Source organism: Grampus griseus, assembly GCF_964374135.1.
Source record: "Grampus griseus genome assembly, chromosome: 16".
Taxonomy (NCBI): Eukaryota; Metazoa; Chordata; class Mammalia; order Artiodactyla; family Delphinidae; genus Grampus; species Grampus griseus.
In genome coordinates, this window is record NC_139010.1 from 3,687,992 (window position 1) to 3,701,656 (window position 13,665).

The 13,665-nt window shown below is 38.1% G+C and overlaps 1 protein-coding gene across 2 annotated transcripts in view; it reads right to left on the minus strand.

Moving 5' to 3' along the window:
• The window catches only part of NUP133 (nucleoporin 133), a 57,258-nt gene that overhangs the window by 9,382 nt on the left and 34,211 nt on the right, over nucleotides 1-13,665 (minus strand). For both annotated transcript variants that reach the window (XM_082674077.1, XM_082674076.1), the window contains exons 16-21: nucleotides 12,380-12,502; nucleotides 11,706-11,805; nucleotides 10,887-11,138; nucleotides 10,112-10,245; nucleotides 7,620-7,778; nucleotides 1,519-1,654 (exon numbers count right to left, since the gene is read on the minus strand). In XM_082674077.1, coding sequence (XP_082530203.1) covers nucleotides 1,519-1,654; nucleotides 7,620-7,778; nucleotides 10,112-10,245; nucleotides 10,887-11,138; nucleotides 11,706-11,805; nucleotides 12,380-12,502 — 904 coding nt within the window. The remainder of the gene's footprint in view (nucleotides 1-1,518; nucleotides 1,655-7,619; nucleotides 7,779-10,111; nucleotides 10,246-10,886; nucleotides 11,139-11,705; nucleotides 11,806-12,379; nucleotides 12,503-13,665) is intronic.

The window sequence follows — 13,665 nt, forward strand, 5'->3', positions numbered from 1 at the left end:
ATTTAAAAAGAAATGGAACAGCTCTAAAGGTAATCCCATCACTAATTCAGTGATCCTAGAATGTTATTAATTCTGCTTATTCTTGATTCCTAGTTATGTTACAAATATTCAGGGTTTGATCCAAGTCATGTGGATTATCACAGCAACCGGAAATATTAGGAGGGGAGAGAAGAGCTAAGAAAACAAACCTACTGATTGAAGCAACTGTAGAGCAGATGGATTTCAGAAGCACAAGTCCCCCAAATCTGAGGTCTCTCAGGCCATTTTAAGGTTACTCTGTAAAGTACTACTTTTCACTTTACCAGAGTTTCTAGTATAATTTCATTCACTAAGGGAAATGATCTACTTAAAAGCCACCATGAGTACATGCCAGGAAAAACACAGGCCAGAGGACTGTGCACTAGACCTATTACCCAGCAATGGTTATTTATCGCCATACGATAGGGTGACAGGAGCTTTTGATTTACATAAACTATCATAACCTGGCTTCACCCACGAGAATGAGCTGGGCTGCAGGAAAAAAGGACGGAGAACTGTTTGCTAACAGCAGTTACAGCAAAATGGAGTGACTAAATCACAGATATGCTCATTCAAATACTGGCATCATTCCACATGATCCCAAGCTTGTAAAAATTAAAACTGTTTTGTGCAATTTCCATACCTAAGAAAACAGACTGGGAGGATTAAAAAAGTAACAGTAATTATCTCTAGGGCAGTGGGATTATAGACAATTTATTTTGTTGTTGTTGTTTTTTCTATACTTTACTAATTTCCATAATTAAACTTGTATAACCAATAGAAAGTTATCTCTTAAAAATCTACTCCCTTCAATTAGATACACTGTGATAATAGTCTGTAGGAAATTACTGAGACCTGAAAATATTCTCATTGTGCTAAGAAAGCAAAAGCTAAGAAGAAGTGATCAAAATGCAAAGTGATGACCAGAAGTTGGGGGGGAACCAGCAATAATAAAGCCTTGTGTTAAGATATTTTGATTAACATGATCTAACTCTGGTGGCCAGGTTAAAATACAGCTCCCCTTTCAGACTACCAGCCAGTCTTGCAGAACATATACACACTTCTCTAGAACAAAAGGCACTATTAGCGTTTAAAAATAAAAGAATGAGGAAGAATTTCCCAAACCACCACCTACAGCAGACCACCACTACAGAATTACCACCACCTACAGCAAACCCACTGAGTAAATGTCAAGTTTCTTTGCAGTTTCTTCTTAGCATATGAGTCACTAGGGGTGTAATCAGAGTACTCTGTTCAAATCATTTGAATTTACTCTTTAGGAATTCTTATTTAAGGCACAAATTACTTTTTCCATAAAAAGAGAATCCTAATTATGTAACTGAGTAATTGCCTAAGGACACTGAATAGAAAGCACTCCTCTCAAAGGAGATGGCTCCTGTTTCTAATGGACCCCATTAAATGATAACAAGAGCACATTCTAAGAATACACTGACAGTATGACTGATTTGTATGTCTTCTTGTTCAAATACTGTATTTTACCTTCAATTTTTCCTTGCAGTGTATCTTCTGGAAAGTCTGAAGCTAATGCAGCCAATTTACTCAAGCCAAGAAGGGTTTTTTTCTTTGCAAAGTAACGAGTTTCCATATTTGCCAAACCCAGAAGTGTTGCATGAGCCTACAATAAACAAAATATGAAAACTATGATAAAATCTTGGATACTAATTCAAGTTGCAATAAAGATTAAGTAAAACCCAAACTTGGTTTCCCCCCAAGCTGTATCAATGAAAGATCAAGTCACTGCTAGCAAGCCTAAAAACAGATGAGTACCATACGCTGAGAGTAATTACACATAAAGTATCGGCCACCCACACTAATTATTGGGAAAAGAGACATGTATAAAACATTTGCTCTCAGAAGCAAGAAGAACTACAATTCTGCAGCTCGCAGAATGAAAACCACAGTCACAGAAAGACAGACAGAATGAAAAGACAGAGGACTATGTCCCAGATGAAGCAACAAGATAAAACCCCAGAAAAACAACTAAATGAAGTGGAGACAGGCAACCTTCCAGAAAAAGAATTCAGAATAATGATAGTGAAGATGATCCAGGACCTTGGAAAAAGAATGGAGGCAAGGATCAAGAAGATGCGAGAAATGTTTAACAAAGACCTAGAAGAGTTAAAGAACAAAAAACAGAGATAAATACTACAATAACTGAAATGAAAAATACACTAGAAGGAATCAATACAGAGTAACTGAGGCAGAAGAACGGAGAAGTGACCTGGAAGACAGAACGGTGGGAATCATTGCCATGGAACAGAATAAAGAAAAAAGAATGAAAAGAAATGAAGACAGCCTAACAGACCTCTGGGACAACATTAAATACATCAACATTCGCATTATAGGGGTCCCAGAAGAAGAGAGAGAGAAAGGACCAGAGAAAATATTTGCAGAGATTATAGTCAAAAACTTCCCTAACAGGGGAAAAGAAATAGTCCAAGAAGTGCAGAGAATCCCAGGCAGGATAAATCCAAGGAGAAACACACCGAGACACAGTAATCAAACTGACAAAAACTAAAGACAAAGAAAAATTATTAAAAGCAACAATGGAAAAATGACAAATAACATATAAGGGAACTCCCATAAGGCTAACAGCTAACTACTCAGCAGAAACTCTACAAGCCAGAAGGGAGTGGTATGATATATTTAAAGTGGTGAAAGGGAAGAACCTACAACCAAGAATACTCTACCCAGCAAGGACCTCATTCAGATTCAATGGAGAAATCACAAGCTTTATGGACAAGCAAAAGGTAAGAGAATTCAGCACCACCAGACCAGCACTACAACAAATGCTAAAGGAACTTCTCTAAGCAGAAAACACAAGAGAAGAAAAGGACCTACACAAACAAACCCAAAACAATTCAGAAAATGGTAATAGGAACATACATATCGATAATTACCTTAAACGTGAATGGACTAAATGCTCCAACCAAAAGACACAGGCTCGCTGAATGGATACAAAAACAAGACCCATATATATGCTGTCTACAAAAGACCCACTTCAGACCTAGGGACACATACAGACTGAAAGTGAGGGAATGGAAAAAGATATTCCATGCAAATGGAAATCAAAAGAAAGCTGGAGTAGCTATACTCATATCAGATAAAATAGACTTTAAAATAAAGAATGTTACAAGAGACAAGGAAGGACACTACATAATGATCAAGGGATCAATCCAAGAAGAAGGTGTAACAATTATAAATATATATGCACCCAACATAGGAGCACCTCAATACATAAGGCAACTGCTAATAGCTATAAAAGAGGAAATCGACAGTAACACAATAATATTGGGGGACGTTAACACCTCACTTACACCAATGGACAGATCACCCAAAATGAAAATAAATAAGGAAACAGAAGCTTTAAAAGACACAATAGATCAGATAGATTTAATTGATATTTACAGGACATTCCATCCAAACACAGCAGATTACACTTTCTTTTCAAGTGCACACGGAACATTCTCCAAGACAGAGCACATCTTGGGTCACAAATCAAGCCTTGGTAAATTTAACGAAATTGAAATCATATCAAACATCTTTCCCAACCACAATGCTATGAGATTAGAAATTGATTACAGGGAAAAAAACGTAAAACACACAAACACATGGAGGCTAAACAATACATTACTAAATAACCAAGAGATTACTGCAGAAATCGAAGAGGAAATCAAGAAATACCTAGAGACAAATGACAATGAAAACACGACGACCCAAAACCTATGGGACGCAGTGAAAACAGTTCTAAGAGGGAAGTTTATAGCTATACAAGCCTACCTCAAGAAACAAGAAAAATCTCAAATGAACAATCTAACCTTACACCTAAAGGAACTAGAGAAAGAAGAAGAAAAAGAAAAGTTAGTAGAAAGAAAGAAATCATAAAGATCAGAGCAGAAACAAATGAAATAGAAACAAAGAAAACAATACCAAAGATTAATAAAACTAAAAGCTGGTTCTTTGAGAAGATAAACAAAATTGATAAACCATTTGCTAGACTCATCAAGAAAAAGAGGGAGAGGACTCAAATCAATAAAATTAGAAATGAAAAAGGAGAAGTTACAATGGACACTGCAGAAATATAAAGCATCCTAAGAGACTACTACAAGCAATGCTATGCCAATAAAAACGACAACCTGGAAGAAATGGACAAATGTTTAGAAAGGTATAAGCTTCCATTCTATTTCTTCCAGGAAGAAATAGAAAATAGGAACAGACCAATCACAAGTAATGAAATTGGAAGTATGATTAAAAATCTTCCAACAAACAAAAGTCCAGGACCAGATGGCTTCACAGGTGAATTCTATCAAACATTTAGAGATGAACTAACGCTCATCCTTCTCAAACTCTTCCCAAAAATTGCAGAGGAAGGAACACTCCCAAACTCATTCTGTAAGGCCACCATCACCCTGATACCAAAACCAGACAAAGATACTGCAAAACAAGAAAATTACAGACCAATATCACTGATGAACATAGATGCAAAAATCCTCAACAAAATACTAGCAAACAGAACCCAACAACACATTAAAAGGATCATACACCATGACCAAGTGGCATTTATCCCAGGGATTCAAGGATTCTTCAATATACGCAAATCAATCAGTGTGATACACCATATTAACAAATTGAAGAATAAAGATCATCTCAGTAGATGCAGAAAAAGCTTTTGACAAAATTCAACACCCATTTATGATAAAAACTCTCCAGAAAGTGGGCATAGAGGGAACCTACCTCAACATAATAAAGGCCATATATGACAAACCCATAGCAAACATCATTCTCAATGTGAAAAACTGAAAGCATTTCCTCTAAGATTCAGGAACAAGACAAGGATGTCCACTCTCGCCACTACTATTCAACATAGTTTTGAAAGTCCTAGCCATGGCAGTCAGAGAAAAAAAGAAATAAAAGGAATACAAATTGGAAGAGAAGAAGTAAAATTGTCACTGTTTGCAGATGTCATGATACTATAAATAGAAAATCCTAAAGATGCCACCAGAAAACTACTAGAGCTCATCAATGAATTTGGTGGAGTTGCAGGATACAAAATTAACGTACAGAAATCTCCTGCATTCCTATACACTAAGTGTGAAAGATCAGAAAGAGAAATTAAGGAAACAATCCCACTGCAGCAAAAAGAATAAAACATCTAGGAATAAACCTACCTAGTGGGTAAAAGATCTATACTCAGAAAACTGTAAGACACTGATGAAAGAAATCAAAGATGACACAAACAGACGGAGAGATATACATGTTCTTGGATTGGAAGAATCAATATTGTGAAAATGACTATACTACCCAAAGCAATCTACAGATTCAGTGCAATCCCTATCAAATTACTAATGGCATTTTTGACAGAACTAGAACTAAAAATCTTAAAATTTGTACGGAGACACAGAAGAGCCCGAATAGCTAAAGCATTCTTGAGGGGAAAAAAAACAGAGTTGGAGGAATCAGACTCCCTGACTTCAGACTATACTACAAAGCTACAGTAATCAAGACAATATGGTACTGGCACAAAAACAGTAATATAGATTAATGGAACAGGATAGAAAGCCCAGAGATAAACCCATGCTCCTGTGGTCAACTAATCTATGACAAAGGAGGCAAGGATATACAATGGAGAAAAGACAGTCTCTTCAGTAAGTGGTGCTGGGAAAACTGGATAGCTACATGCAAAGGAATGAAATTAGAACACTCCCTAACACCATACACAAAAATAAACTCAAAATGGATTGAAGTGGCGCAGTGGTTGAGAGTCCGCCTGCCGATGCAGGAGACACGGGTTCGTGCCCCAGTCCGGGAGGATCCCACATGCCGCAGAGCGGCTAGGCCTGTGAGCCATGGCCGCTTACCCTGCACGTCCGGAGCCTGTGCTCCGCAACGGGAGAGTCCACAACAGTGAGAGGCCCGTGTACCGCAAAAAAAAAAAAAAAAAAAAAATGGATTGAAGACCTAAATGTAAGACCAGACACTATAAAAATCTTAGAGGAAAACATAGGAAGAACACTTTTTGACATATATCACAGCAAGATCTTTTTTGACCCACCTCCTACAGTCATGGAAATAAAAATAAACAAATGGGACCTAGTGAAACTTAAAAGCTTTTGCACAACAAAGGAAACTATAAACAAGACGAAAAGACAAGTGTCAGAATGGGAGAAAATATTTGCAAATGAATCAACGGACAAAGGATTAACTCCAAAATATATAAACAGTTCATGCAGCTCAATATCAAAAAAACAAACAATCTAATAAAAAAATGGGCAGAAGACCTAAATAGACATTTCTCCGAAGGAGAGGTACAGATGGCCAAGAGCACATGAAAAGCTGCTCAACATCATTAACTAGAGAAATGCAAATCAAAACTACAATGAGGTATCACCTTACACCGGTTAGAATGGGCATCATCAGAAAATCTAAACAATAAATGCTGGAGAGGGTGTGGAGAAAAGGCAACCCTCTTGCACTGTTGGTGGGAATGTAAATTGATACAGCCACTATGGAGAACAGTATGGAGGTTCCTTAAAAAACTAAAAATAGAACTACTATATGACCCAGCAATCCCACTACTGCAATCCCACTACTGGGCATATACCCAGAGAAAACCATAATTCAAAAAGACACATGCACCCCATTGTTCATTGCAGCACTATTTACAATAGCCAGGTCATGGAAGCAACCTAAATGTCCATCAACAGACGAATGGAAAAAAACGATATGGTACATATATACAATGGAATATTACTCAGCCATAAAAAGGAATGAAATTAGGTCTTTTGTAGAGACGTGGATGGACCTAGATATGGTCGTACAGAGTGAAATCAGAAAGAGAAAAACAAATATCATATATTAATGCATATATGTGGAATCTGGAAAAATGGTACAGATGAACCCGTGTGCAAGGCAGAGACAGAGACACAGATGTAGAGAAGAAACGTATGGACACCAAGGGGGGAAAGTCGGGGGTAGGGAGTGGGGGGGTGGGATGAACTGGGAGATTAGGATTGACGTATATACACTAACATGTATAAAATAGATAACTAGTAACAACCTGCTGTATAGCACAGGGAACTCCACTTTGCTGTGAAGTAGAAACTAACACAACGTTGTAAAACAACTATACCCCAATTCAAGAAAAAAAAGGGCTGTAACAGGAGCCTAGCCAAAAAAACCCCCCAAAATCCCAACATTTGCTCTCACGTCAATACCCTGTCAAGGACAAACTTTAATTCATGTACTCTTTTTACTGATAATTTGAACATTTTTATTACAAGAAAATACTCATTACAAAAAAAGGCCAATAACTGCTAATTATGTGTTAAAGTTTTTGTGCTTTATTTTACTGTAATAACAGTCAAATCACAATAGTCTTCATTTTTTTTTTTTTACTGAGATATAACAAGTAATGGCAGTACCATCATAAATGAAAAATACTTTTATCAAATTATGTGAGAGAATAGGAGATATACATTTTTTAAAAATCCATAAGTAGTATTTAACTACAAAAAACTAAACTAGTTAAAACTAAACAAAAAATTGCCTAAATCTGCTCCATATAACTGAATCCTTCTTACCTTTTCTAATTCTTGGCTGTTAATTTCATGTAACCAGCTGAGATGTTCATGAGCTTGCAAAAAATTGGCCAACTGTCCGTGTTGAGAAATAGGCTGAGATAATAATTTGCCTCGCTTTCCTTTCTCCAGATACCAACGGAAGAGAAAGTCTGAAAAATTCTATAAAGAACAAAGCCAAGAATTCAAGAATATATAGTAATACAGTTTTTAAAACTACATTTCTGGGGCTTCCCTGGTGGCGCAGTGGTTGAGAGTCCACCTGCCGATGCAGGGGACGCGTGTTCGTGCCCTGGTCCGGGAAGATCCCAAATGCCGCAGAGCGGCTGGGCCCGTGAGCCATGGCCGCTGAGCCTGTGCGTCCAGAGCCTGTGCTCCGCAACGGGAGAGGCCCGCGTAGTGCCAAAAAAAAAAAACAACACACATTTCTGATAATAAAGTATTAAATTTCTCCCAAAGGTCTTAGACTCCAGAATAGAAATCCAGTTTTAAACACTCATTTCCTGCATTGTAGGGTCCTCAAATCACCTCATTTAACAAATGAGGCCATTCAGATCCAGAAAGGGGATCTTGCTCAGGGTCACACAGATGTGCACTGTCCAATAATATGGCAGTCACCGGTCACATGTAGCTGCTTAAACTTAATCTAAAATGTAAAATTCAGTCCCTCAGAGACACCAGTCACATTTCAAGTACTTGAAGGCCATCTGTGGTCAGAAACTCCATTTGGGACAGCACATATGGGCAAGATCTCCATTACCACAGAAAGTTCCACTGGACGGTACTGAGACGCTATCCTTCCAGAATGAAAGATTCTCAGGGGCAGAACTGGGTGCCACGTGTCCATGTGGGCTGGCACAATAAATCAGAATCTAGAGAGGCACATCCAGTTTCCCCACAGGACGTTTGCTGGATTCTGGGGTGGTGTGAGAGGCTGGGCTGGAAAGGAAGACAAAAGTGTCCTGCAGTCTCACAGTACTTAAGAGATATTTCCACTAAAGGGGGAATTCTGCAAGGAACACACCAGCCCCATAAGACATCTGAAACCAGAAATGAATGAATTTAACGGAAGTTGCAGTCAAGCCCTGACCCACCTCTATTCTTGATGTATTGAGTGATCTGCCTCTCATCTTACCTGTCTCCCAGGGGAAAGAACAGCATTGATTTCCGTCTTTACGGTTCTTTTATACACAATGTCCAAAATACAATTTAAAAAATTGCAAGGGACTTCCCTGGTGGTCCAGTGGGTAAGACTCCATGCTCCCAATGCAGGGGGCCCAGGTTCAATCCCTGGTCGGGGAACCAGACCCCACATGCATGCCACAACTAAGAGTCCGCATGCCGCAACTAAAAAAAAAAAAAAGATCCTGCATACCGCAACGAAGATCCCATGTGCCTCAACTAAGACCTGGCACAGCCAAAATAAAAATAAATAAATGTATATTTTTTGAATTGTAAGACATAAGAAGCAGAAAAATATGAATATGCAGGCAGCAGAAGCAGACCTAAGAATGATCATTTTGGAATCAGCACAAAAGGACTTAAAATAACTAGTAAACATATTAAAGAAAATAAAAGGAACAAAGCACAAAAGGATGGAAAATATCAACGGAATATAAGAATCCTTAAAAGGAATAAAAATTATGATGGGCACAAAGTACTTACTTCAGCACTACTGTGAAATACGAGATAAGCCATGTCCAGCAATCAGGTACTGATCAAATAAGTTACATCCAGTCCATGAAATACCATAACAACATTAAAAATGTGGTTGTGTAATATTTAATGATATGGACAAATGTCTGTTATGTATTAAGAGAAATAAGCAGTTAATGAAACATGTTTGGTAGAGTAAAAAGACTAGAAGAATAAAACCAAATGTTAAAAAGGGTTCTCTCTGGGTGGCAGAATTATGAACGGTTTTTTAATCTTTTTTGTTTATAGTGGTTTCCTGAACTTTATACAATGTTACCTTTATAGTAAGAAAAAAAATCAGTTTTTACATAAAGATCAACTGACTGAATAGACTGGCTTTAAGGAACAACTTAAAGGTACCTGAATAGTGTCACAATGCGAACTTTAAAAAAAAATAGTAAGCGTAAAAAAACAACAACAGGAAGCATGTCAAAGAAGGAAAACAAGAATCTTAGGTGTACAGAAATCTGAGCTCTCTAAAAGTAGCATCCCATGCTCCCAAGATCTTCTACTCAAACTTTAGAACTCTAGCAATATCCGTATCCCTAAGTACTTTTAATTATAACTGAAAATATAAGAATAGAAATAAAAGTCTTAACATATTTTTCAGAGGTCAAAGAATCCGTCAGTAATATTTATATATAAAGAATTGTCTACCTATTTACAACGAAACATAATGTACAAATTAGTATCTGGTAATCTGCAAAAAGACTGTATCATCTTCCAAAAACCCCAAGTAAGATTTGAAATGGTAAAGTCTTCTTACAGGGTCCACAGCCTACACCCCCAGGGTTCGTTACCTGGTCAGCAAACTGTGTCATGTAGCGCTGCAGTCTGGCCTGGTTGTCAGTCTGCTCACACATTTGTACTAAGATATCAAAGTCACAGTATTTTTCTGCTAATGAAGCAGCCCATGGGTACTGGCCTAGTGTGACTATGGAAATGAGAACAGATGGAAAAAAATCCTGTTAGCGAAAACTTAATATGTAATAAAAAAAATATTCCTTGAAATTTTACCTTTATTCATATTATATACTAAAGTTAATTAATAGAAACCTTTCCAGTTACTGGCATTTAGTTTCATAATCCATATAAACTCATTAAAGATGTAAATTCAGTCCCTTGCTTCATCACTGCCCACCTAAGATGCTATCCCCTTCCTTCATGTAGCAAGACAAGCTTCTTCTCTGAATCCTGGCTGTGACCGTCTCGTGTTCTCCTCTGAAGAGCCGTACCACCTCTCCACACCGTGGAACGACCCTCGTCTGCTCTACCCTGCAGTCTAGCTGTTCCTGTGAAGCTCTGAGATGGTAAGCAGTCTCCACATGCTGTTAATTTATTTATTTTTAAATCATCTTTAACACCATCTAGGACACTTGTTACCTGGTAAGTAATGACAACGAGGCTGAATAAACGAACACAGAAAGCTGTACACAGGAAAGCTCTGCTTTAAGCTCTGAGCTACAGCTGGGTTAACGACATTACGCTGCATAACACATTGTGTGAATGATTTGGCTCCTACATCTGTTCTGCAGACTCAAGACCCACAGCCCTCACTAAATATCAGGCACTTACGAAGCGGAGATAAGAGGTCTGATCTTTTCTGCAGGTATTCCATTTCCAGATTGTTGTATCTTTCTTGATCACTGGATCTGTCCACAGACTTGAGCTGAGAAACATAACCATCCAGGAAGCAATCAATCAGTGCTACCAGCTGCTCTGTCAGAATGTTTCGGAGGTTGCTATCCGCCTGAGGATAAACCATTTTCAGGACAATCCCATGCTGGCGCACTATTGCTGTTCGGATGCCGGCAGGACCACTCGTTGCTGTAAAATCACACAAAATAATATGACAAGTAAGGATTCTATAATGGCTACGGGAAAGACCAACTGCCTAAAAATTATATCCCGTCAGCCTTGATGGATGGAAAAAGAAATCCAATAGGAGGTCAGCTGATATTTTTCTATGTCCTGCTCAAACCCATCTTCTCTATGAGGATGGCCTCAGCAGAGCCAGGTAAACATGATTCTTCTTCCTTCTAACTTCCTTTAATGCTACTCCACTTATTTCCTTGTATTAAAACAACAAAAATTACAGTCAGTACATCCAGGGCCTGCTGCTATGAATAACTACACATACTAAAACCTAGTAGATGCCTGAGTACCAGTTTAAAAAAATGAGTTACAAAGAGATCTACAAATTATTCCAAGGCAACAAAGTGATTTTCGTAAGAACTACTCATCTGGGGGATGGCACTTATGTTATTTTTCATTTCACTCACAAACTTGCACTAGGAGAACAACATGGCTTCTGAAAATAACAGACCATTAGAAATATGTTTTGATCAACTGCTAATGAATCAGTGTATTTGGGCTCAGTGCTTGCAATCTCACCTGTCCACGGAATATACTCAGGTTCTTTTTCTACTGGCTCTTCTCTTCTATACAAGGAGTTTCTATTTTGTCGATAATGACTAGCAGCTTGCAGCATGTCCTGGAATATGAAATGTGTTATCACATGCAGGAAGCAAGGGATCCCAGGATCTCTAAGATAATTGGAAACATCAAGTCTATTATTACAAAAAATTACTCGGCAGAGACCTGTTGCACTACTTTTTGATTCTTTCTGCATTTGAAATTTGTTTTACTCTAGAGTTTAACTTCAGTTTTAGAGAACTATGGTAACCGAACTAGGAAGACCATTACTATAAAGTCCATGAGCTAAAATTAAATGAAACATTTTAATCAATAATATAAGTAGTGTGCTTTTGTGTAATTAAAAAGCATACAGTTACAGTAACATTAATACCTTTGCAATGATACACATGTCTTCTCCAAATAAAAGGTTTATTCTACCAAATAGAAACTTTTAACATGCACAAGGCAAACACTCAGATGTGTATTAACTGACTGATAAAATGACTGAGGTTTTCCTAACTTTTTGGAATGAACGAATGGCTAAACCATTATGGATCACTGGTGATGCAAAGTAGGAACATGGAGACCACTTCCTCCCCCATCCACAGCCTGGGCTTTGAGTTGCTGGTATCTTCAGCATGTGTGCGTACCTTGAGAATACTGTTCACACTGATCGCCACCTCCGCCCATTCAACTGGCTCCAAGGCCGTGTCCTTCAAGACTTGCTCCTCGTGCTCCAGTAAGCACTCCCAGACGCTATCTACCTGGGACACCTGAGGAAGGACAGAGACGGTACCTACTAGGAACAGAGACCATGCCGATGGGCCACGCTTACAGCTGCCTGGAATCGACTCAGCAGGCTTTCCTCACTAAGTCACACGCTCTGCTCAGTAGTCAAAGGGACAGTCAGTGATGAAAACAAATTTAAAAGCCAAGAAAAGTTAGAATCTCCTAACTTTTAAAAGGTGGAGAGCCCAAATAACTGAGTCTGATAAATAAGCAAATTCTGGATTGGTAGCCGGTAGGTTTTGTATTTAAATATCAAGTAACTGAAATATTTGTTTATTATAGCTATGAGGGCTCAATGCCACCTTTAAATAGTACTAGGCTACAAATGATGTCACATAACAATGCGAGACCCCAAAGTAATGAATTAAACGAATGAACTAATGGATTAAAATAGTTATCCAACCAATGAACTTGCTAATTTCTTTCTTTGAAGAATTTCTTTTCTTTAGACATAATAGAAATGTTTGTAGAACAGCAGTAGCTACATAGAAACTAACTAAATACATAACTTGTAACTGTTCTATTTTTTGTCATTAATTAACACATGAAGGTAACTGTGCAAAAATGTTAAGCACTGAAACACTTGTTTCCAGTTTCAGCCCCCAGTTAAGCTTTTCCCCCTTTATTTATCAAGTGGATATTTACTTGGTATTTAGAGTTTGCATAGCATTGGGTGCTCAGAGATAAGAAGAAATGGAAATTAGATTTGCTGCCCTCAAGGAACTTACAAACTAGTTGAAGGAACGATTCATAAACACATGCACAATGGAGCCCAAACAAAATCACTCTTCTTCTTTTAGTATTTCTGATGTCAGTCAAAGGCATCCTAACAGCCCTAGCAAGAAACCTCTGGCACGTTGAATTTGTAAGAATTTTTTACACTGTTAATGTGAAAAAGATAATGAAAGCATGTGATATAAAAGGCACGAAATAACATAAAAGCAAATAAAATCCCAAGACACTTGCTAGACAGCCTTACCACGTGAGTTACATGTTCAGTGGTTTCAAACATTGCTCATAAGCTGTACCAACACTGTTGAGGGCCTGTTCTGAAGCAGTTAACTCGCTTTATAGAGACCCAGGCGGTGCGGGGGCTCCTTCCAGACTGGCTACAGGTGGAGGGTCAACCCTCAAGCAGAGTCTGTAT